This window comes from Pelecanus crispus, chromosome 1 (genome assembly GCF_030463565.1).
Source record: "Pelecanus crispus isolate bPelCri1 chromosome 1, bPelCri1.pri, whole genome shotgun sequence".
Classification (NCBI taxonomy): Eukaryota; Metazoa; Chordata; class Aves; order Pelecaniformes; family Pelecanidae; genus Pelecanus; species Pelecanus crispus.
In genome coordinates, this window is record NC_134643.1 from 159,287,968 (window position 1) to 159,313,687 (window position 25,720).

The 25,720-nt window shown below is 38.2% G+C and overlaps 1 protein-coding gene across 1 annotated transcript in view; it reads right to left on the bottom strand.

The window, feature by feature from the left end:
• Positions 1-10,423: 10,423 nt before the first annotated feature.
• The window catches only part of ATP11A (ATPase phospholipid transporting 11A), a 70,734-nt gene continuing 55,437 nt past the window's right edge, over positions 10,424-25,720 (bottom strand). Inside the window, exons 26-29 of the mRNA XM_075728105.1 lie at positions 20,436-20,501; positions 20,032-20,135; positions 18,007-18,172; positions 10,424-10,824 (exon numbers count right to left, since the gene is read on the bottom strand). Coding sequence (XP_075584220.1) covers positions 10,567-10,824; positions 18,007-18,172; positions 20,032-20,135; positions 20,436-20,501 — 594 coding nt within the window. The 3' untranslated portion in view covers positions 10,424-10,566. The remainder of the gene's footprint in view (positions 10,825-18,006; positions 18,173-20,031; positions 20,136-20,435; positions 20,502-25,720) is intronic.

Sequence of the window (25,720 nt, forward strand, 5' to 3'; positions counted from 1 at the left end):
CAGCCCAGGGAAGTCCATGGTGGAGCAGATATCCACCTGCAGCCCGGGGAGGACCCCACGCCGGAGCAGGTGGATGTGCCCGAAGGAGGCTGTGACCCCATGGGAAGCCCACGCTGGAGCAGGCTCCTGGCAGGACCTGTGGAGAGAGAGGAGCCCACGCTGGAGCAGGTTTGCTGGCAGGGCTTGACTCCATGGGGGACCCACGCTGGAGCAGTCTGCTCCTGAAGGACTGCACCCCATGGAAGGGACCCACGCTGGAGCAGTTCGTGAAGAACTGTCGCTCATAGGAAGGACCCACGTTGGAGGAGTTTGTGGAGGACTGTCTGCTGTGGGAAGGACCCCACGCTGGAGCAGGGGAAGAGTGTGAGGAGTCCTCCCCTGAGGAGGAAGGAGCGGCAAAGGCAATGTGTGATGAACTGACTACAACCCCCATTCCCCGTCCCCCTGCACTGCTCGGGGGGAGAAGATAGAGAAAATCGGGAGTGAAGTTGAGCCTGGGAAGAAGGGAGGGGTGGTGGGAAGGTGTTTTAAGATTTGGTTTTCTCCCCAAGTCAAGTCTGTTTTGCCCATGACAGTAATTGCTGAGTGTTCTCCCTGTCCTATATCTCGACCCACGAGCTTTTCATTATGTTTTCTTTCCCCTGCCCAGTTGAAAAGGGGAGTGACAGCGTGGCTGTAGTGGGCACTTGGCATCCAGCCAGGGTCAACCCACCACACCAACATACTTTAATATAGCATCTGTAGTGTCCACGCACAGATGGTGAGAAGGCAGACAAGAGTATCATGGGTTCTATAGTATAGTGCCTGGCAGCAGCGGTCTGGGCTTTTCGCACAATCCACTTTGTTCCTTAAATCAGTAGGATTCCAAACATTCTGTCTTGGCTCAATACCTGGATATAAAATTAATTATGATAAATCAGAACTGTTAAGTGTGCACCTCTGGGAAAAGTCAGGGGAATGTAAAGCTTCATAAACTGAAGCGGTTAAAAAGTTAATAGGGTAGTTGGATATTAACCTTATGAAAAACATGAGCACCTTCTAGAAACCAATTATTTACTGTTCTAAAATAGCAAGAGCTCTTAAACAATGGGTAAGGGTGGAGACTTCTTGAACGAGCAGATTAGTTGCCAGTGAAATTAAGATAATCTCTCAACTTTCTGTATTTCAACGTTCATACATATTTGGAAATAAAGAGTTGGCAGGTGGTTCTCATGAACTCCATCTGGAAATATAAGATGCCAAAGTTGAGTGCATGAGTATTATTTAGATAGGCTACAATGGAAAGATTCATGGCCTCAGGATAGTGGCATATTGCCCAAAGTTAGTTGAAGGATATAATCATGATCGATGCAGAACCATATCAGTATGAGGGAAATGTATCTTTCAGGTATAGATAAGAATTCCTTTGGGGGGTGGTGGGGTGGTGGTGGTGCGCTGTGTCAGAATTTAAATGGCCATTCCCTTTCTACATTACCTTAAAATCTTTGGGTATATATGAAAACGGACATTTTCTCTTGTCTTACAAATGTTATCACTCTTAAAAAAAAATTCCTTCTGGAGACCCTCAAACATGTGAGTGGTCAGGTAATGTGTCACTCAAGCCAAAACTGTAGGATACAGGTAGTTTGCAATAAACTCAGTGGGTAGTGGGTTAAAAATTCCTTTTTTCCAATACCTTAAAATCACAACTTTTCATAAGGGGAAAAAAAAAAGTCCCATGAGACCACATACCCTTTTTGAGCAACTAGCATAAATGGACTCAATAGGGAGAGGGTTAATTTCCAAAACGTGGAGTTTTAGTAGAGAAAAGGATGGATGAGCTTATTTTGAGTCTTAATTTGCTTAAAAAGAGACCCGGGAAAAGCAACAGAGCTGTATGCAGGAGGAAGGTAAGAGCGAGATTCTCTCCCACATGAAATTCACACGGGGGGACAGATGGACAGACACAGATGACACAGTTTGTGGTGTTTGCATGCACATGTTCAAATACTTCTTGGATAGAAGTGACCAAGGCAGTAACCACTGTGGTGGTGACCATATTGCTTCAAATGTGCTGGTTTGCCTGCCGAGCGCCTCTCTGAGACAGCATGAGAAAGAGATGTCTCCTATTGCCACGTACGGACCTATGCTTTGCTCAAACATGGAAGGAATGGTTTCCTTCTTTCAGAATGAAGCATGGAGTGCTAAAACACACTTCTGGGGGAAAGGGAGGTACCCCAGCATGTCAGGTACTAGAAAAGAGGCAAGAAAGCAGAGCTATAAACTTATGTATCCCATTTGTTACTTATAGGGAGAACAAGAGTTGAGCAGGCATTTAAGTTTGAAACCTTAGTCAAACTCTTAGAATGGACAATTCTAAGTTACATACAGTTTTGTTTTGGTTTTGTTGGGTGGTTTGGGTTGGTTTTTTTTTTTTGCATGTGCACATTTTTTTACTTAACCAACTGCACGTGCCTTTTTAAGTTCCTCCTGCTGGCTGGTCGAAGCAGTTGCTATTCTCCAAGTTCCCTCAGACCCTTCAGTCAGCACATCAGACTGCACACAGCGCAGCATTGGGGTGGCCTCCTGTCAAGTACTGTGTGCAGTTTGGGGCCTCGCAATGTAAGAAGGATGTGAAAATATTAGAACATGTCCAAAGGAGAGCAACAAAGAGAGGACTAGAGGGCATGACTTACGAGGAGCCTCTGAGGATACTTGTTCAGCTTAGAGGAGCCTGAGGGGTGACCTCATTGCTGTCTACAACTACCTCATGAGGGGGAGCGGAGAGGGAGGTGCTGATCTCTTCTCTCTGGTGTCTGACAATAGGACATGAGGGAACAGCTTAAAGCTGTGTCAGGGGAAGTTCGGATTGGACATTAGAAAAAAGTTCTTCCCAGGGAAGTGGTCATGGCCCCATGCTCCTTGGCATTCAAGAAGCGTTTGGACAACACTCTTAGATCTGTGGTTTAGCTTTTAGGTTGCCCTGGCTGGAGTCAGGAGTTGGACTCGGTGATCCTCATGGGTCCCTTCCAACTCAGGATGTTCTACGATTCCATGAATAGCTCCTGTTTCACATGAGAGAGACTAGGAGTCACCTTTTGTTTAGTGTTATGACAAGAAAAGGAGATCAGAGACCTAAAAAATAAAAGACCACCTCAATACTCTTGAAAGGGCTGTAGTGGGTCTTACTAAATTTAGCTTAGGTGACTTAGCCAGCACTAGTACTATGATTTACAGAATTTTTTTTAATTGCTGCATATTAAAAGCTTTTTGCTGCAATACCATGAATTCAACTTTTCTGTGCAGACGGCAGTGAAAGACTGTAAATTGTGTACAATAACAAAGATTTCAACTAAATCAGCTTTAGGAGTAAAATCTCATTTTAAGAAAAATGTTCTCCATAGGTTTACCTTACCCTTATACGTTGTATAAAGCATTTTAGCTGCTAGTAAAAGTTCCTGGTATGAAGCGTAACTAGAAAACCAAGATAATTTTAAGACAATGAGCAATGTGGCAGGGCAGGGGGTGAAGCTGATCAACTTTGCTCTCATTTTAGTGTAAAGTGGTAATGCTGTGGATTTTTGTTTCCTTGTTTTGCTGTTTTCAGAATGGAAAACAGAAGTAACTGAATAGAATACTTGTTTAGAAAAACAAAACATCTTCTTTCTAGGCTGAGAACAAATATGTAAACTTACACCCCCCCAAAAAAGTAAGACGTTAAATGAAGTGCCAGAATTATCTCCAACAGCTGTTTGCAGTAAGCACCTACTATATTATACGTAGACCAGTACTACCTAGGAGCAAGACCATCTTGGACTCAAACCTGTTCACGGCGGAAACGTTGTTCTGGACGTGCACTACAATGGATGCAAGCTCACTCTCTGTGCGGCTGCTCTCATAAACACCTGCTGAGGTTAGAGGTAGCAGACAGCTGGGCATTTCCCACAAGCACGCACAAGCCCAGGGCCTCCAAGGAAGGTGGATTCCAAACCACCCGCTGTGGGCCTTATCCAAGAGGACAGAGCGAAGCGACTCACGCTGCAGTACAATCTACAATGGAAGGATCTTCAGCTTCTTTCCATCTGGGCCAGCTCCTTTCAGCACAACGATGCGCAAACACTGCTTTTGGGCTCAACTCAGACGTAATTTGGACCTTCTAAGAAGATTCGCTTAAAAGCCAAGTGAATCCCAACCATTACTGAGCTGTATCACCGCATCAGTGTTAAACTTTGTGATCTTGTGCCTGGAATCCCTTTGGAGGTGAGGTCTTCCTTTCTGGACTATAATTTTATCAGAATAAAAGGGAACACAGTACATCTTCATAGCTGGGAATAAACAGTTAGACTTCAACCTAATTAATACTGACAACTTTCTCTAGTTATGTAGTTTATAATCGTCTTAGAAGCAAGCTGTTCGGCATTTCCTAGAATACTCTCCTAGGCTAGCTACTTGGTTGGAAGCATTTTCTGAAATAAAAGTTGACATAGCACTTGATGGTCTTGAACCTTGGGCCAGGATTTGTTTTCCTTATTTTCTAAAGCTCAGTGTTTATTAGATTGCAAGATCTAGCTTTCAAATTTGGTTAACCTTTCAATGTGAAGTATCTTTACAAAATATGTTTAAAATCTCAAGGTAAGTGTTGATGTGCTTTTTGAACAACTATTAACATTGCTTTCCTTGTCAGGAACAAGAAGCATATCAGCTTTTCCCACGCTGAATAAGGAGACTGGATGTTAACACTTCTTCCTGATAGAATCTAAATAGGGAGCCTCTGAACCTAGCAGGACACTGTATCATATATATTTTTAAAAGCTTAATGCACTATGAGATTTGCTTAACCAAAATGAATAATGGAAAACAATCACCAACCTTTTGGTAGTTTAAAATTGAATACTACTCCTATTTGTCTCCTTTAAATGGAAAATAAACACTGAAATTATTAAGAGTCACCGCTATTAATTTACTGCAGACTCACCAGTTAAACAAGAACTGATCACACACTAATTTTCCGATAAACACATCTAAACCTATATAGGGGGACATTGGGGGCTAAACTGTTCTGTATGATGAAATGAGTTGATGGCCATATTTGGTTTTATCCCTGTCCTATCACTTCACAGTGTAAATGAAGCCTTTGAATGGCTATGATTTTTGCTTTAGCATTTGGATGAAATTAAAATGAAAACACCTGTGAGTATGTGTAATGGAAACACACAACAAGAAAGCCATATTAGAATGGTCAAATACTATTTTTAAATTCCTGTAGAGTATCACCTGGGGAAATCAGAATATGCAGAAAACAAACCCAAGAAACTTCAGTCTGTCTCCAGCCTATCTCACTTCATATGAAAATAACCTTCAGGAAAGATTTTATATAGCAGTATTGCATATATTGCAGAAAAAAAATGTAGTCTCATCATAGAATATAAGAAACAGTTTTCAATTAATTCTACAATGTAACTTACTAAAAGAGCATAATTTAAAGAGGTAAAGGAAAACATCAGGTATTCAATTTAGAATGCTCTTCAGAAACCATTGACTTTCCATCCTTTTTTCCTTTAAAAAAAGTAAACATTTTTACATGCAAAATAAAAAGTTGCCTACTTATGAGGTAATTTGTTCCTCTTGCTCCTGTGTTCCTCCTGAAATCCAGATGCATCATCACATTATTTTATTTTCAAAACCAGTTTCAATTTAATATTTCTACTTAATCGCAATTTGTGCGTTTTTTCTTCATTACATGAATAAAGGGAAAAACATCTTCCATATTTACCTTTTCCCCTCCAACTACCTTCTCCAGAAGCTCATTCAGTAGAAACACAAAATTCTTTGACACACGAAAGGGAGATGGGTACGATACGCTTGTATTGTTTGGAGAGAAAGTTCCTATAGATACAAAGCGGTTACTCTAAAATCTTTATTAAGGGAAGTGTGAAATCAATATACAAACAAGGTACCTAAGCTTTCTACATAGCCTCAGAGTGGAAGAGGAAGGCACCGAACCTAACGCTCTGACTTGCTTGGTGGAGGCTGTCTAGGACGCCTTCAGTCTGACTGCATCAAGGTACTTCATAGGCTGTAACGGTTTTGAAACTACAGAAAGCCCCGTAATACTGTACCACCAAATGAAACAAAACGATGGTATTTCTGTGCACTCAGCCTCTTTTGCAAGAAGCTGTGAACACTGCTACCAATGTGGATGGCAAAGCACGTTGTTTTCACCTTTAATTAATTTTCTTTGAATTGCCGACATTACAAAAGAAAGGAGAAATAGCTCTGGGTACCCCGTGCGGCAGAACCGTAAGGAAATCCAGATCTTCTCAAGCGTAGCTTACGAGTTTAGTTTGGGAAGAACTTCAGCACCTAGCCAGCCTGTGCAGGAGGAACAAAGCTCTCCCAGACTGGTACCAATTTCTATTAACTTTGCAACAAACCCCGCACACCGCTCGTGTTCTAGCTTTCTCCAAATTTGCCTTTCTGTTAGCTTGCTTTTTTAGCTGGCTACATCTACTCTCTGAAAATAAATGTGACTACAAACATATTGAATAACAGAATCGAACACTCATTCCATTTTCTGTTATCTACTTACATTTTATTACAGACTAATATGAATCCATCTCATATTCACACCGGAATTATTTTAATTACTCGTGAGCAAACTTAAACCAGTCTTGAATGTTTATATTTTTATTGCAAGCAGATTCATGTCTCCTGCTTATATATTCTACATAAGGATCCAAAATGTGACTGAATATAAACAAGTTCTATTTGGTTATCTACAGAAATAAAAGTTAAAAATAGCACTGAAAAGAAACTTTACAGTAATGTATTCACACACTGACTCTTCAAATCAAATAAATGAACTGGTATAGGATAATCTAAACATTAGATTTGAAGGCTGATTTATTTCCAAATAAATGCACCTATAATTGTACAATTAAAAATAAGTGTCAGTATTTGGTGCTGATGACTACAGACATCTTTAATGTTTAATGCACAGATAACTACCCCCCAGCCCCCATACAGCAACTTTCGCAGATTCTACTTTACATTAGATCATGAAAGGACATTTAAAATGCAATGTGTACACAGCACAGAATTTATGTTAGAGACAACGCAGATTAAACTTCTGTGAATTTTTGTAAGGTAAAAAATTAAAGCTATATAAACTGATATTTAGGTTATTCTGCAAAGTAGAATCACGTACTTTTTCACTTTCATAATACTTTCACAAATTTCCATTAAAGCTTTTTTAACAGAGACAGTAGCATGAGCACATTGATCCCACTGGCTTCCAAAAGAAAAGTAGTGCAGTTGCTCAATTAAGCTGTTTTTTTCCTTTTGTATTTGCAAGCCAGTTGGGTCAAGACAAACAGGCTAATGCAAGCAAGAAAGTAAACTGTAAGCTTTTACATTAAGTGGCTGAACAAACAATTATTGTACATGGTAAAACAAAAAAGATCTTTTGCCACAAGCCACTGCAGGAATATATGAACTTCAGTGGCCGAAAAGCTTGAAATACTTTTGAAGTCTTCACATACATTTGGTTAGCGCTTACCAGTTTCAAGACAGTTATAGAAGCAGTTATGGAGACACTATGCTGTTAAAGCTGCAACAATTTAAACAAGGCAAGTTAGGAAGTTATATAGATTTTTATACTTTTCCCTGTTAATGCTTTTTTTTTTTTAAAATACATAAATATCTGTCTCTCTTCAGTGTCCCATCCATAATAAAACATTCTAATTCATTTTGGTCTAACTTCTACTTTTTCGTCTTTGTATTGTCTGATCCATTTGCGATGAAACTCCAAGGTAACACCTGCTGCAGTGGACTAGGTTTGCGTGGCAATAGTGACAGGGACTGAAGCAAAAGCACATCAAGTGAAACCGAGTTGGTTGATGTTATATGTTTTTTCCATTGAACAGTCTATTTTAACAAACAAACAGTACCAACTCTTACAGGTAAAAGTATTGCTAAATCAAAGCAGAAACTTCCACTTACATTCAAGCATTCTTTCTCCTCCAAAAAAATGACATGTTTAATTAAAATTTCCCAAGCACTTATATAGGTCTTTCAGCCTGAATCACATTGTCAGGAATTTCTAAGTGCTGGGCAACATGAAGTTCGCAATGAACTGCTTTGTTAGTAGGCAGAACAGGAATGCAGCATTTTCAAAAACATCAAGCAAAAATCTCCTTATTTAAGGCTAAAAGATGGAACTCAGAAAAGTAAAAAAAGCAGGAGGCTTTATAGAGTAAAAAAGCTAGCAGTAATAGTATAAGCACTGAAAGTACAGTGCTCTAATCACCACTATCACAAATACCAACAAAACATCAATAGTTTAGGTGAGACTGACAGAGCAATAGACCTGTATTTCTAATTTGACATTCATTAGAATTTTAACATTCAGCCACAACTCCCCTCTAAGCTAAATTTAAGTGGCCAAAACTCATAGGTATAAAAAAAAGCCTTCAAAACATATACTTAAAAAAAAATAGAAATGGTGTGTTAACAAATGTATGCGTAAAACAGATTTATAAATAGCTACAGTATGAAAAATATTTCAGTGCAAAGGCAATTTTAAGATTTCTAAAAAATACGTTACAAATAATTTGTTAACTACACACAAGAAATTTGTCACTGCTACTGGTATAAAATCTATACCCATATTAACTTCTTAAAAATATATACACCAGTGTTTTATGTAGGGGACGGTTATAACTGACCAACATTCAAGTCTGTGACAACAAGTATATGTACACACACCCACACACGTATGTATTTCAAAATGTTACACTATGAGGACATTTTTTGAAAATTAAAAGTGCTACATGCTAAATGGTAAAAATATCTTCATCTGTGGTGCTCACCACTAGACTTTTTAAAATTCTCTTATCTTTGGTATACTGAAAATTTCACAAGTCGCTTTACAATCTCTGCTTGTCCCAGGGCCTTTTAATAATATTTCACTGTTTGTTTAATGTGAAAGTAATTCAGAATAGTGTGAGGAACATTTCCTAGTAAGTTGATTTTTCTTTTATTAAAGAGTAAATTTGTAAGTAAACTCTTTTGCCTCTGTGTTGTTTTTTTTTTTTTTTTTTTTTTTAAAAACACAAAAAGGGAAAAAATTTTTCTCTGCCACCTTAGTCCATCTGAAAGTCAACTAACAATGTCTTGGCCAAGTCTTCTAATAAAGGCTGCAGCTCTGATTGCAAATATTTTGTTTTCACATTGAAATAAATTTTTAGCTAATGTCCTCCCAGAGGTATTTAATGACTATGGTTATTAACCAGTTCTAACTACCAGGCTGAAATGGACTGAAGTCAGGTTACTCCTTCAGATATTTTTGCACCCCAAAATAAAACACTGGACTAAAGAAACAAGACAAGGACACAGCTAATAGCTGAATTAGTGCAAGGTAACATAAATGTAGCAGAGAAAACAGAAGTGCAAGTTGGCTGTCATTCTTAAAGGAATTTAAAACAGAATCCTTGCAGTCAAACTAGTTTCTATACCGCAACTACGGTTCAACTGTTAGTAAACAGCCGTGTGCCACCTTGTGGTTTGCTTGCAAAAGTTAACAGTTGTGTGCTTTGTAATACATCTACCAAGCTGATTAACCAGTATTTAACCATACACACACACAAAAAAAAAAATCAAAATGAAGACGATGAATCCAGATAGTAAAAGATGCTTATTTGGAAAAAAAGCCTTTCTTCTTTTAAGGAAAAAAAAAAATGTGTCAAAAAAAGCTTAATATATATAATACTTTCTGCTATGCATATTTTACAATCACAGGGACAGGAAGTGGGAACACCAGGTAATCTGCATCTTTGACAAATTCCCAAAGACCTTTTAGGCAAAATGCTTACATTCTGTTTCTGAGTAGATTTCAACATCAATTATATTTACCTATTTAACAGCCAACTTGACTCCATATAGTGTGTACATACTCTACCAAAGGATTGTTTTGCCTATCTGTCTACAGGAGAAAACTAACTGAAAACCAGACATAGCCCTGATTTGGCCACTTACAAGGAAGTGAACATTAGAGAGTGTTTCTTGAAAGCAGATTTGCACAGAGGAAACACCAGTTTGTTCTACAGAAAGAGCAAAGAAAGAAAAAGGACACAGGAAAATGAGAAACAGCACTTGTTAAATACTCTGTAGAAGACTTTCATTGGAGATAACTGAGGTCATTGCTTCTGGCTGAAAAGTAAAACTGTTGATCTCAAAATTTAGGTCACTGACTGAAACAATATACTTCAAGTAACAAAGAAAATGACTAAAGATGACAGAAGCAGTAAATGCACAAAAGTCTTGACACAGGATGAAGAGAGTTTTTAGTGCTACCCGTCTCACAGTACCAGACTGTGAAGATTGTTCATTGCTCCAGTAGTTCAAAACATAAAAAGAGGCCTATTGGCCTGGAAGGGTTCATACTTCTAGCTCTTGATCCTGTTTGTCTGAACATTACCTCAGACAGCAAAAGCCACGTACAGTTTAATATATTTCTGTGACATGTTTGTTTCCTGAAAAAAGAAATAAACAAAAATACAGTTTTTAAAGGCTTGACTTGGTGTTCTGTCATACAGACGTTTCCAAACCTGACCCACTGTAGCAGTAGCCTGCACTGGAACGGCAATACTTATTTGAATAGCCAAAGACAGATGGAAGTACTGAATAATCAACACCTCTCCAGTGCGTAAACATCATTTTTTTAGAATGAGAATTAGACCTTCTTGCTGGGGAATTGCTGCAGTCACTGCTCCTGTATCTTGGGCTTTTCAGACAGGCAAGAGGTGTGAATTCTGAGATGTGCTCCCGACAGTGCCTCGAAGCATTCTGTTAAAAGGAAAAAAACACCAAATACACAGTAAATACATGATTTTGGAGCTAAAAGTCTACTATTGTGTTCTTTCATAGGGCCATTGTGCCCTTCGGATAATAATGCCTTTCACTAGATCACCACTCTGGCTATTTGTTTCATGTAAAGGTATAACCCCTCATGTTCTTGAGTGATCAACCACTTCCACATGATTAGTTTTACATTAAGACCTACAGAACGAGGCATAATTTTACATATAATCTCTAAATCTGATAATAGGCTCTTCAGAGAACAGATGGGGACACAGAGGACTGCTTTCAAGTTGAATTGTTTTAAATCAGGTTTATATTTCATTTTGCAATCTCTCCTGATACATCTTTTTATCTCTGAACTTTTTTAGTCAGGATATTCTATGGGGAATTTTAAGACAGAATAGATTCAAGTACTTTGCCCTGTACTTCCAAAGAGAGGGAATTCTTTACAGATGGTTTGTGCTAATAGATGAAAGTTCCAGAGGTTTAATTCACTTGCTTTGTACTTAAGCAGTACCTGATTTTGGACTTGCTTAGGTTACATGTAGCACCTATACAGATAATTTATACTATCTTGGTCTAATTGTTCATTAAAATTTATCTGTACTACATAATCACTCCACACTGGCAGTATCAGCACTTCCACTCAGGAAATACTCAGGACTACCGTAACACCACAGTGGCATGACAAGAACCTGGAAGACGTGCACAAACTAAAAGAAAATTAGCACAGCACTTTCCCCAATGAGTTTATCTCATTCTTCTTGCTAAATGCACATATAATTTCCAGGTATGGAGGTTATGTGCCAGTACTTAAGATATAAATTTATTATAAGCATGATTCAAATCAATGTTATAAATTACCCTCTCCATGAATACTACATGAACCAGTTAATCCTTTATTCTTAATCATCCCCTTCCTCCTTCTCTGTTAACATAAACAGAGTAGCAAAAGGGATGAAATCACAAAATAAATATTAATGATGGAGCTTATAGAAGTTTGACTAAGATTTAGTATTACACTTTTAATGCCAATCACAAGCTTGAAACACTACTCTTGCATAACCAAAAGCAATCAGAAAGCTCTCTTACAACAGTTACTCTTGGAAAAGTCAGCAAACTATACCAAACTGCTCACTAACAGTGAGGCCTGGATTCTTTTAAACACACATATAGACCAAATACCAACATTAATACAGGAAAACATAGATAATCAGATAACAGATTAATACACTTTGGTTTGGAAATGTTGAAGGGAGTAGTCAAACACTGTATGGTAACTATTTCTCCTATTCTTCCAGCTAGAAAGTGAAGTATTTTAGTTACTGTACATATTTCTAAAAATAAAATAATTTTTTTCCACACATAGCTCCGAGGCAAGTGCTTTCAATCTGCCATGCCTGAACCTACTCAAGAAAGCTGGGGTTTTCTACTACTACTTGTCTAGCAGTCATTGGAAGTAAATCAAAAGCACCCCTCAACTACCTTTAAGCCCTACAGCCCACACCAGCACATGACATTGCATTTGCCCTCTTCACATACTGGTACTCTGCACCTTCACTTAGTTCCTCGTGCTGCTTTGGGGGTCAGGAGAGCATGAAGGGACTGGAGCAGACAATGGCATCCAGGTGAGAATGTATCTGAGTAAAAAGTGTACCTTCTTGTTTATACATGTTAGTGGTATGGCAAGGAGATGATGTAAAGCAGAGAACTTCATTCGGCTGCCCTAATGTTTTGAGGATTTAGGAGCTCACCACTCATGCTGCTGTCTCAGGTATTTGGCAAGACTACCACACTTCTCTCGATCTGAGGCAGTGATGCACGGGTCTATACAGAACACATTGCTATGGTAAATACTGTCAAATATACAGCCCCAGTCTCCTGATCCAAGGTCATATTCACAAGTAACTAGCTTCCTTTTGCGTGATTATCTTCCTGTTTTACCATCTGCATTTGGTCTATATATGTATTCAAGAGCACGAGAGATGATGGATAAACTGCTAACGTGCAAGAATTACTTCTGACTTTACGTATTCAACACCATGGTGTAATGTGAGCACACTCTGCAATAACAACTGCAGTTCTTATAGAAGAAATGTCACACAACACCTATACAGAACACAATGTATTTATAGGGCTTTAACGTGGGTATATTGATTCATTGTTTTGCCTTGCACGAGTAAGTGTCTGAGACAAAAAGATCTTACCTGTGGCATGGAACATCTCTTGCAAAAACTAGGCTCTCCAAGTAAAACATAATGATTTTGTATCAATATTGATACAGTACATCAAAAACTCTGGAGGAAACAGTTGGTTTGTAAATAGCACAGTTCACCAATAGAAATTAATCCAAATTGGCAACACGTACAGTACTGTTACCTAGCTTTGATCTAATTATGGCTCGGAAGCTGAAAGATTTCCTTCAAGAAGTGGCCCATCGCTGTTCGCCAGTGCATTTAGGGCTGTTTTATGTTTCATACTCTTCTGCAAGGATGAGGAAAAACAGTGAGACTTGCTGAATACAAGAGGGAAATGTGAATGAATTGTACCGTTTGGTACAAACGTAACTATTATGGCAAAGTCCTGTAAAAGTGACAGATTTTCTGATAGATTTAAAAAGGAAAGGTTATCCAGTATAAAACAAGGTTTCTATTTCATGATCCTGAGGTTAATCCTTTGAGCCACTCTGAGGGTGTTTTAAATTCCATTTCAAACTCTGTTAAAAATACTTAATTACTCTCAAAAGCACTTAAACTGTATCATGACTAAGTACTGTGGGCTGTGTGTCCTGCCCTTCTGATAATAACCTGTACTGAATGCGAGAGGTCCCCGTGATACGATGAGGCCAGATCGATTCCATATTAAGGAGCGGATGTCCCGCTTCACTACTCCCCAGAACAACTGGTACACTGAAGGGAGCGCTACAAATGGAGGTGATGGGGCCAGTGCTAATGAAGGCTGACTTACAGCTTAGTCATTATGCCATAGGGAGAGAGGGCAGGGGAGTGACCAAGGTAACTTTTTCCATGGGATTCAAATATTGCAACAGCCAGCTCCTTTTCTTTGTTTTCCACAGAAGAGGAGCCCACCACATGACAAAGGCGAGTGTGCTGGTGACTATTTTTCTAAGAGCACTAAGCAGTTGTTCAACAGCAGCTAAGCCCATTGAGGAACAGCAGAATCATCATCATCCCCCGAGAGGCTTCCCCAGGCAAAAGTACCACGTTGGGTTTCCCCAAGTGCAGCAAAGGGTAGAGATCTCATAATGAGGCTGATGGGCCAATCTTGTGACTGAAGTGGAAGTGAAGTAAAAAACCATCAGTCAGAAGTGAAGAGAAAAAGAAAAATATATCTTAAAAAGGGATGAAAGCACAGAAGTTATTTACAGCTCAGAATCAAAACACCTAGCATTTCAGCTACAAAATATTTGGGATTGCTGAAACACTGCCATTTGAAGAGACAATTATAAAAATGAAAAGAGGACAATTTAAAGTGAATTTATATTTTCCTTAACAGAGCTTCTGCTATTAATGAAAGAAGAATAAAGAAAAAGGAAATAATCGGTTCGTGTAGACTGGATATATTAAAAAAAAAAAATACCCTTTTGCTTTTTAGAAGTAAAGGCTAAAAGAAACCTCACAGCTGCACAATTTCCAGTTAAAGCACAAAATTCAGCTTGTTTCATTGAGCCAAAGAGACTTGGACATTTATAAGACATGAGCAGATTTTGACCGAAATTACCAAAAGACAACAGATTCCTCCAAAGCTTTTGCAGAATTGTTTTAGCCCAAGAAAGACAACAGTTCACGCATGTGTGTAACAGATACATAAATATACACGCGCATATATATACATATACTTGTATGTACATATATGTATGTGTATGCACACATACGCACACGCGTGTGTGTGTATATATCTCTCTCTCACTGAAAAGCACTCTCAAAAAAACCCAGAACTAAATCTGGAATGTTTAAAAACCTCTGAATTATAATGATGGTAAACAACCACCCACCACACATGGGAGCGACTTAAATAATTGCAAAATTTAGAAGGAGAAGAATTGCTTCAAAGGCTTCATGCGATCTTATTGCTTACGGAGAACTAATTTAGCCACCTGGGAGGTGGCTGCTAGTCCTATGTTAAATCTTTTCAACTGTTCCAGAAGCCCTTTTATTATAAAGAAAGCAATATAGCTTATAGGAATGCAGTTAAGTTTAAAAATAATTTGTTAAAAGCTCAGTTCAAACCAATCCTAAGGCACTTAAAAGCCAATTTTAGCCAGAATTTTCAATAGTGAAAAAAACTTTGTGTATTTTCCCTGTGGCTTACATAATTGCAGTCATTTTTTATTGACTGTACATTTTTGAAAGGGGAAAGAAAGAGGAAATGTATTTTTTATCTTAACCAGTTAAGAAATAAAGATACAAAATCTGCAATGGAAACCAACAGTTTCTAGTATTAAGTCAAAAGGAGTTTTCTTGCAGACTGCAGGGAAGCCAAGATTTACTAGCATTTCTTCCACTTTTAAATTAAATGGCATATGCTTCTGGATCTTGAACTGTTTTCTTTCTAGGAAGAGCACAGAATTTCATAAAATGGAGTATAAAGAAAGCTCAGTTTCAACATGCATGCTGGAAATAACTTATTAATAAAAAAAAGCTGGATTTTCTTCTATCACAGCAGAGCAGATATCTTAATGTATTCCAAAGATTGCTTAAATGGCTTCCAGTACCACATTTACTATATTACACTTGTAACATCAGCATAATCAGAATTATCACTTGTGTGGCAACTATTCCACTTACTCAGGTACAATGCAAGCATGACATGCATTCACCTACAGATAGACCAATGATTAAAATGAGGATCTAAGATATCGAGGCAGAAACATTATGTAAAATTCAGTAACAACGGTGACAAAAGTGATATTGATAGTGACAGATTGTGACAACAATTCACAGAATCTTTGAGATAAACAAACAGAAGAAGGAAAAAACTATACTAACAAGTATTTTTCTTCAAAATATAGTTTATGTGAATCAGAAATGGAGATAATGAGTACGGTAAATAACTTCTGATGATAAACTTTTTACTGTCCTTTGAATGAAATGGCCAAGCATGCAGAAAGGCAGAAAAAAGTCACCTTTTGTTCCATTAGAAACTTAGACTGCTTGAAGTCTGAGAAAGCATAAAGATGGTGGACTGCTCAACAGAAAGGCACTGATGTTTAGTCTGATTTCCCCAGAAGATTGTAGGAAGTAACCGTGCACATCATTTATGTTTAAAGCAAGGTAGCAGTTATTTAGACAAAGTGGATTGGAAGACAGGAAGAAACAGAGAGAGGGAAGAAGAAACACAAGGGATATATCTGGTTAAAAGTCAAAGATTTTCTGCTAAATATTAAAAAAAAAGAGTATTGCCAGTGTTAAGCCCCAAGTCAGCTTTACAATTGATTAATTTTCCAGCACTAACATACAATGTCTGTAAGAAATGCAGTAATACCTTTGTTTGGGGCTTTTGTTTGCTAGCTTGTTTCTCTGCATTAACCCATCCACATTCTCTCTTTAGACTTTTAAATTAAGCACGTAGAACCTATATTGATATCAATTTCTTCCACAAGTAGCATATATGGCAAAGAGACATCTATTAAACACCTTGAAATAGAAAGATGCTAAATGCTGATCTGCCTGGGAATGCTTTTCTGCTATTCTTTATCCTTTCTGGTCCTCCTGAAGTGTGCCATTTTCACAACTGTACATCAAATACAAAACAATGGCAAGGGGTTTTACTTTGCAGATATGAGAGAAGAATTTTTTTACCTTTGCCAAAAGGGAAATTTTACTTTCCTGGGAAGTAAAGTTCCTTTATTCCTTTCCTCTTAATGCAAAGTATCTTCTCAAATAAACATCAAAACACTAACTAACTGCTACACGCACAGTCACTGGTAACTCATTATTTTAACCTAACAGTGGCAGTTGATGGGCTGAAAAAGGCAAGCACAATAACATTAAGTTTCAGGTTTAACATCCCTACTGTCCTTCACCTTCTAACATGTATAATATGTGTAAGTTTTTTGGGGTCAAAAATACATGTAAAATTTTCAGCTGCGGTTGGTTTTTTGGCCCTAGAATAGTACCATGTGTCCCACAGAACCTGACTTCCCTTTCAGCCTCATCAGAGTAAGTCTTTATCTACACAATAGTTTATCCTGTTGGGCTTATCACAAGAGAGGTGCCAATAGATTTTAACATAGTCTTCCCATTGGCACAGCAAGGCACATTTACATAGAGATAACGTATGAAAACAGGCAAAATGTGAGTTGAAATATAAAAGAGGAAAAAGTTATTATTAGAATATGAGTAAGTTTTAATACATGTCTTCTTGTAACAGACAGCGACAGTACAAAATAGTCTGCTAAGGAAGTATTGTATTGCACAGATCATGCAATATAAATGTTGGCATGAATTTACTACATATTCCTTACCAACATACTATATATTCATCAAGTTTATTTTAAGTGTCTAAATTCTAGATTTATTCAATATAAAACACACATGCAGTTGTAGAGTCCCGTGGTATAGGACTGCAACTGCTTGTGCAAATCCCTGCTTTAAAGGGGATTTCAATAAAATCACATGCTCCCTTCCTACTGGTTTTATTTTGAGTTTAACTTATTTCAGCTGGTTTTCCATTTCAGATAACTATGCTCAGCTTGCATGGTAAATGCTAAAATGTCCACTTTAGAGTTTCATTTATGCAGTAGAATGACTTGGTATGAAAGATAATTACTTCAATTCAGAGGTGTGGGCAGTGCCTCTGAATACTCCACAACAGCAGGAACAACGGCTGTCCAGGCCGCTGTAAGTGCCTCCTACCTACCCTCACCAAGATCCCAATCCCCTTACCCTTCTTATCTCCTCAAGTCAGGAATCATGTTGAGCCATACACCTGTCTCCCACTACCCTCATCAGCTGATTTCCCCATGGTTGCTGGTACAGAGGCACAGGGGTTGCCCCAGGGAGCTTCTTTCACCATACTGCCCAGCGATATACACCACAGATGAGGAACCTCTGTTCTAATCTTGTCTCTAAGCTTGAAAGAGGTCTAATTATTAAAGAGACTTGTGATACAAAAGACTAATTCCACAATGAAAAATATTGTTACCTGGATTCTTTCTGTTGCTGTAGGCCACAACTGTCTGCATAAGACCTTCTTGAGAACATCTGGAAGAAGGCTGACAGTTATGAGCAGAATTATACCCAGCCACGCAGGACCACTAGACAGCATTTGCATGAACACATAATACATCCTCTGATAATTGAGAAAAGGCCTAGTAGGAAAAAGATTAAATAGACATTACACTTCAGTATGCAAAAGAAAGATGGCAATGTTAAATATAAAAATTATGACACTGATGAAATATTGCATGTTCAGCTCCCCCATTTGTGGGAGTTCATCCATCCCAGTTTTCTCAAAAGGAGATCTAAACGTTCACTGACTAGAGAGAAATGCCTTACTTCTGTCTTCCATGCTGTAGGAAACACCATGCTATCCTCCCACCCAAGCTGCCTCTCCCTTGCAAAGATAAACTAAGTTACATTCTTATCCTACTTACGCTCTTCCACCTACTCCTTATCTTGCTCCAGATATTTTCCACCTTTCTGCTCAGTGTCCCACCTATTATTTTCCTCCTCTTTCCCATCGCACATTCATTTGTATGTATCCTCAAAGTAAGGCTCATTGAGCACACCTTTCTTCATACCTCTCAAGCTCCCCTAAGCTGCTCTGATGGTTTCATGTTATGCTCCCTAACCTAGTCACCACATTTTTATCTACCCCCACTTTCACTGCCTTCACTTCCATGTTTTCCTGTATCTCCATAGCAGTTGTCTGGTCATTAAAATGCCATCACTGTACGGTAATGGGAACCAGAGGCCACATTTCCTGAGAGCAAAGATCAATGGACAGTTTGTAGCAACACTGCAGTGTAAAGCCCTCCTACCAATAGGGCAGTTTCCTGCTAGTTTCCAAAATTTGATAGAAGTCTTTGCAATCTAAAAAGATAATCAAGTTAATACATTGCTGCATGTGAATAGTCACATCTCTAATACACAGCAAGGCTGGCTGGAAAACATTAGCAGGGCAAATGTCACTTCTGCAAACTGTTTTCATTCTGATGCTGAAGAAACTGAGATCTGATCTTACTGAAAAAAGGAAGAGGCTACTGAATATCCAAGGAGTTGACAGGTGGTTACTCGTTTGCAAAGGACACATTGAAATACAAATCCTTACTCCAAATTAAATGGCACCTTAATCATCATGCAACAGTTTGGCTCTGCTTTCTCTCAAAATGTTTACTTATGTATACAAAGTAGAACAGTTCCAGCAGAAGAGGTTAGAAAAGGCAACCTTGTAACTGGGCACTCTACAGGTGAGAAATGCAAATTAAGTTCCTGATGGCAATCAGGCATAGTGAAAACTTGAACCTGTTTCAACTTGGTCTCCTTCCCAAAAAATTCAGTTTCAAGTAAACAGAATTTTTTAACAGGGAAAGAAAAAAAAAAAAACCACTATTTTCATTCAGCTATGCACAAGAGTTATACTAATTCTTCAAAAGCTTCTTGCCAACAGTAGAACAAGTAGGTGCTCAGACATCTACAGTAAATCTACTTTGCTAAATAAGGGGACAAATAATGAGCTCAAACACAGGACTCCTGGTCATCCACACTACTTCAATGTTATTTCCACTCCCTCACCCCAGTTTAGACTGCTACAGCTAGTTCCCTCCAAGACAAGCCGAGTGGATGGGTGATTAGCCCCAAGCTGCATAGACGTGACCCTACTCTGTGACGTTTTGCTTCAGACAGACAGCCTCAGCTACTTGAACCAACCCTTGGACTGCTTTTGACTGATACTACTGAGATAGCCCCAGTGGCACTCTGAGGTCTGATATTCTTCTCTTCATAGTCTTCTCTAAGAATATTTTAGCAGCCATTCAGCGAAAGAAGAGCTGAGCATTCTGTAATTACCATTACTGATGTGTTTAAAACGTGACTGCTATTGGAGTTCAGCAATACACAAAAGTTAAATTTAATTCTATTTGGGACAAAAAAAGTGAAATACATAACAACTTTCTAACAACTGTTTCTGAAATAACATTTGCAATGCAATTTATATTAGGGTTCATACCAAATAATTCCTCCCCAGAGCAGAGAAAAGATAATGTAGAATACCAGTGATCCCCAGATCATGAAGTGATTTATCCACGTCCAATAGTGTGTATCTAGTGCAAGCTGAAAAAAACCCAGGAGATTATATGATGTTATTACTATCTAGCAGCAACAGAATACTCAGCAGCAGATGAAATAAAATTACACCCTTTGAAACAAGGGAAGGATTCTACACAGAATTAGCTAAAAAACATTTTTCAATTTTGAGCACAGTTAAGAACACATAGATATTTAAACTAATTTAAATCTTTATTCAAACTAATACAACAATATATGGTCATAGAGAAAAATGGATATAAGTAAGCAGCAATTAGAAAACAAGCTCTAAGAAAGTTTCAATGGATAAAATACAGCATACCTTACCTTCAATGTAACCGTGAATACAAGCACAGTAAACACCAGTGTTCCAAAGGTCCAGTTTCCAAACATCTATAAAAAATGGTCCAAAGCAGTTATAGGTAATATTGTCCACTACGAACTGTCCAGAATAAACTTCTTAAAGCTATGTATTGCTTTGCATCAGAAACTGACACTTAAGCAACAACACTGAATTCTTAGGTGATCTATCCAGTGCAAATTGTTTTTGTTTCTTGCCCTTGTGTGTACACACCTCAGATTTCATACTGACAGGAAAAAAACACAATCAATGCACTCAACATAAAGTTCACAGGTATGTTTCTTAATAAAAATGAAGTGTAGCACAGTTGACAAATCACTGAGATTTACAAACGAACTGCAGTCATTTAATCAATCTTCTTGGATATTATCTTTTCTCTGATCTCCCTTCTCTGCTGTCCCACAATTTCTTGGGGGTTCAACAGCATGTTATGCAGATGAATAACAGTACAAGAAAGGATGTGATGACCATCAAAGCCATGTAAATACATAAATGTTCTACATACATTTTAAGATAAAACACTTTGAATTGTGGTTGATTTTCTCCTCATATGCATCATGAAGTAAAAACACTTTAGCTTTTCAAGTGGGCAGAAATAATCATTAATGCTGGTGGAGGGAAGAACTGGTGGTGAACATGGACACGGAGGATTGCTTGGACTGCAGCAGCTGTGAGATGACTAAGTTTAGGATCCAGAGAAATGTTGGAAAAGTAAGCAACAGAGTTAGGACACTATTTTAGGAGAAGAGACTTGTTTTTATTCAGGGCATTGCACCCATGAAAGAGAAGGGTGCCCAAGGGAGATGAACAATTTTGAAAGCCGAAACTGCTGACATCTCAATGAACTCTCTTCTGCAGGAAGACATGAAATGTCAGCAGAAGACCCAGTTGGCCAAGCAGGATTTTTCTCAATGAACAAAAAAGCAAAATGGGAGCACACAAGAGGTGACAATATGGGTAGGCAGCAAACAGTAGCATAAAAGCGTTGCTTGGGTACAGAGGAACAAAATCACACAGACAAAGCCCAGCTCGAACTAAGATTAGCCAGGGGTGTTGAGGGTGACAAAAAGGATATTTACAGGTATCCTTGTTTCAAAGGGAAAACATAAGTCCACTGATAGAGTGGTAAGACAATCTAGTGGAAGATGTTAAAGAAAATGCTGAAGTATTCAATACTCTGGGTATTAGTCTTCACAAGCAAAACCTGCTCCTTGCATTTAACAGCAAAACTTGGGAAGGAAAGGAACAGCCAACTGTATGGGAGCAACAGGTTAAGGAGTTGTTAAGGAGGGAGAGCAGTGGATGCAATCTATTTTGAATTTAGCAAGGCATTTGACACTTGACTCGGACAGCATTCTCGTTTGGAAGATAAGGAAGCAGAGGGTGGGTAAATGGACTACTACTTGAGTTGAAAACTGGCTGAACCACTGGACTCCAAAGTTTAGTGATCAATATCCTTGATGCTTGGTTGGTGGCTGGCAATCAGTGAACTACACCAGGGACTGATACTGGGGCTGATATTGTTGAATATCTCTGTCAATGGCCTGGATGATGACACAGAGAGCACCATGAGCAAATTGCCAGGTGACACAAAAATAGAGAATAGCTGACACAATGAATGGCAGAGTTTCAATCCAGAGGGACCTCCATTGATTTGAGAAAACAGGTGTCTTATGAAATTAAACAAGGAGAAGTGCAAAGTTTTACACCTATGGAGGAGTAACGCCATATACTGGAACTGACTGGCTGAGCAATGGCCCTGCTGGAAAGGAAGTTGCAGTGGGTTTGCAGTGGACTCCAGGTGGAATACAGGCCTATAGTGTGTGCTTTCTATACATAAGGGAAACTGCAAACTGAGCTGTATTGGGAGGAACATGGCCACTGAAGAAAGGTTATTACTCCCATCTACTCAGCTATAGTGAGGTTGAACCTGGAACACTGTGCCCAGTTTTGGGCCCCTCAGTTCAGGAGGGATGTGAGAAAAATTGGAAAGGATCAACTGGCAGGCAACCAAGGTGGTTAGCAGTCTACAGCTCTCCTGCGAGAAGTTGAAGGACTTATTTAGTCTGGTGGAGGGGAGGTTAAGGAACAACCTAGTAGCTGCCCACAAATATTTGAAGAACAATTACAAAGATGAAGAACTGGAACAGACCTCTCTTCAGCAACAAGAAAAATTCTGCTTAGGTATTAGGAGAAATCTTTTCCTCATGAAGGCAGAAAAATGTTGGAACAGGTTGCCCAGGAAGGTTATGGAATGTCCATCCTGAGGGATTTCAAACCTTGAAAAAGACGAGACAAAGCCTTGAGCAACTGCAAAAAGCAGGGAGTTGAACTGGATGACCTCCAGGGTCCCTTCCCATCTACATTCTTCCATGTGAGCTCTCCCAATATTAGATGACAAGGGATCCACATGCGCAAGTGATCACACAAATGTGCTGCCAGAGGAAAAACTCTGAATGGAGACCACAGCCAGCCACGAGACAGAAATCTGTAGGAAACTAGACTGAGATAATCTGATCAACTGGAAAGGGAAAACCATTTAAAAAATAAACAAATGACTGGTTCAAAGAGTCATTATTCTGAGTAACCATTTCATTATTTTAAAATTACTCAACATGTGACCAAGTGCACAGAACACAAGATGAAGTGCAGAAAACCTTCACCATTTTGACTTTTTACTTTGATATGGAATATAACAATTTTATAGGGTCATGCCATTGCTACAATATTTTGTGTGCCTTAAAAAAAAAAATCAGTGCAGTTAATAGTAGACAGGAATCTGGTTCAGGAACTTCAAATTATGCTGTTTACTGACTTTCTTCTTGCAGTTAAATTTGACAATACTGTCATGTCCTATCTGGCATCTCTCAGAAAGCCTAGTGTCAGTCTGGTAAGTTTCTGCATACTAAACAGGTGTGTCCATATTTCCAATAAAAGCTGCTAGATTAAATAAAAAAAAGTTGAAACAACCTTCCCCTGTCTCTGTCAGGCTAGATAGAAAGCATTGGGCTGCAGCCAAACCCTTCACCTACCCATCTTTTTGGCTCAGAAAACGAGGTCATAGCCTAGGGACAGCAGACTCCACGAGGCTGCTAATTTGGCCCAGAGAGGGGTAAGCAGAGCAATACAGGATGGTGCGAGTTACAAAAACTCACAATGTATATTAAGCATTGACTATCTCAAGATGCTACTGATGTCTTCAGGATGTGAATCATTCTTTTGTAAGTCTGTTTGTTAACACCTAGTTTATTAATAAATATTTTTCCATGCTCTGCTCACAGCCTGTCCAAGGCTTGCCCTCCTCCTTCTGCGACTGTTTTTCCATGTTCCAATTCATCATTCCACTCACTTCTCTCTCCTCCTGCTGTTTTGTATTTCCTATTCTGTTATTCCTTTTATCTTAGTTTCTCCTACCCATCTCTGAACCCAGCTTAACAATTATATTTAATCCACTGCATCAAATGTTAAAATAATAAAAAAAAATCACACAGGAAATACATTTTATTATATGGGTAAATTAAGATGACGTTTACAATCTGCAATTACTTCCATGGTGCCTTCTTTTCTTCTTACCTTCCTTATGTAGTTGGTCTCTGACTATATGTTTTTACAACACCAACCATGCCATATCCAAAGTGGAACACCATACGCAAAGCAGTATCACAAATTAATAACAATTAATAAGAGATAAATCTTTGGCATCTTAGTTTTGTTTACCAGGAAATGACTAAGACAGGCATTTATTAAGTAAATCTCAGTGATTAAAAGTATGCTTTTCCATTATTCTAGTAACATCACTCTACAACTTGCAAACAGTTTCAAACAAATTTCTAAATACTGAGAAACATCCTGGAGGGATTATGTTTGGAAGCAAGCTTAATGGTATGTAAATTTTAGTCTGACACGGGCATCAATCTAAGTGAAAGTCATTGACTTTCTTCATGTTTTACTAGTTTTGCAACAATTGATTAATTCGTTTCTGGAAGAAAATAATAATTCAAAATTTTTGCTTCACCACCCATTTTAACAATTTGAACCTAACTTGAAACATCTTATATCGTTTATAGCATTAGTGTTACCTTCAGCTTTTTTATCCCCTTTCCCGCTTTCTACTTCTTCCTGTTCCATAATAACATATTGTTGCAGTAAACCTTTCAAATCTTCAAATCTTTCACTGACTTTTTCCAGACATGAGCATAATTTAAATACTTGGAAATAACCATCAACACCAACTAGCATTCATATATGTAAGAACTCACATATGTATCTCTGACTACTCCTAAACATTAACATTTTCAAGCCTTTAAATCTAAAATTGCAACTCAAAATCTGTACGTTTTATACATACACACAAGCATGCATGCTGAATGAGGATGAATTTTCTAACCCACTCTGGCACTCAAGAGTCAGAATGTCTCATCAAGAAACACATTTGATCATCAAATATTAACATGGGTCTCTAGTTGTACACATATGTATTCAAAATTTGGAAATTAGGCACTAGTCTGGCTTTAGAGCTTTATCAAGAATAATTTGATTTAATATGTGCAACAGAAGTAAACTAAAATTTCAAACAGGAACCCAGTCAGAATATTTGCAATACAAACTGTTTACAAAATGTGTAAAGGTATGAGAAGACTAATTTTCAGGACTATAAATAGAAGCTGATGCAGAGTTTTGAACATCTGACAGAGAACATAATGCTACCTGGAAAAGAAGTGCTGCAGTGTACAGTTATGTCTAATGGAAATTCATTCTGTCCTTAGAAAAGCTCTTTCTAACAAGTGTTCTCTCACACACTAGAAGTTCATTTCCCTGACAGATATCACAAAGATGGTATTTAATGATATTTGTATACTGCATTTCAAGCAAACTTGTGCATTAGATATAGGCAACAAAACTGTGCCCAGTTTATTTTCTCTCACTTTGAGGGTCTTTTCCAAAGCCATTCAAGCACTTCATGGCAGAAACTGTAATAAATTTTCTATAGCAGTCAGCAACAAAATGTAGGTCACAGAAAAGCATAGAACAAAATAACAAAACTCAAGGAAGCAAAAAGCCTACTTATTTTTTAAATCTCATGGCTCTTTACCATACCACATACACCTTAATACACCTTATACTCTACATAAGCTCTTTATATTTTAAGTACGTACAAAGAAGGAATAAAGAACATTTTTATCTATAGCTTTAAGTGATATTTTGAAATCATTATAGGAAATACTTAACTGCTCTTTAACAGTTTAATTAA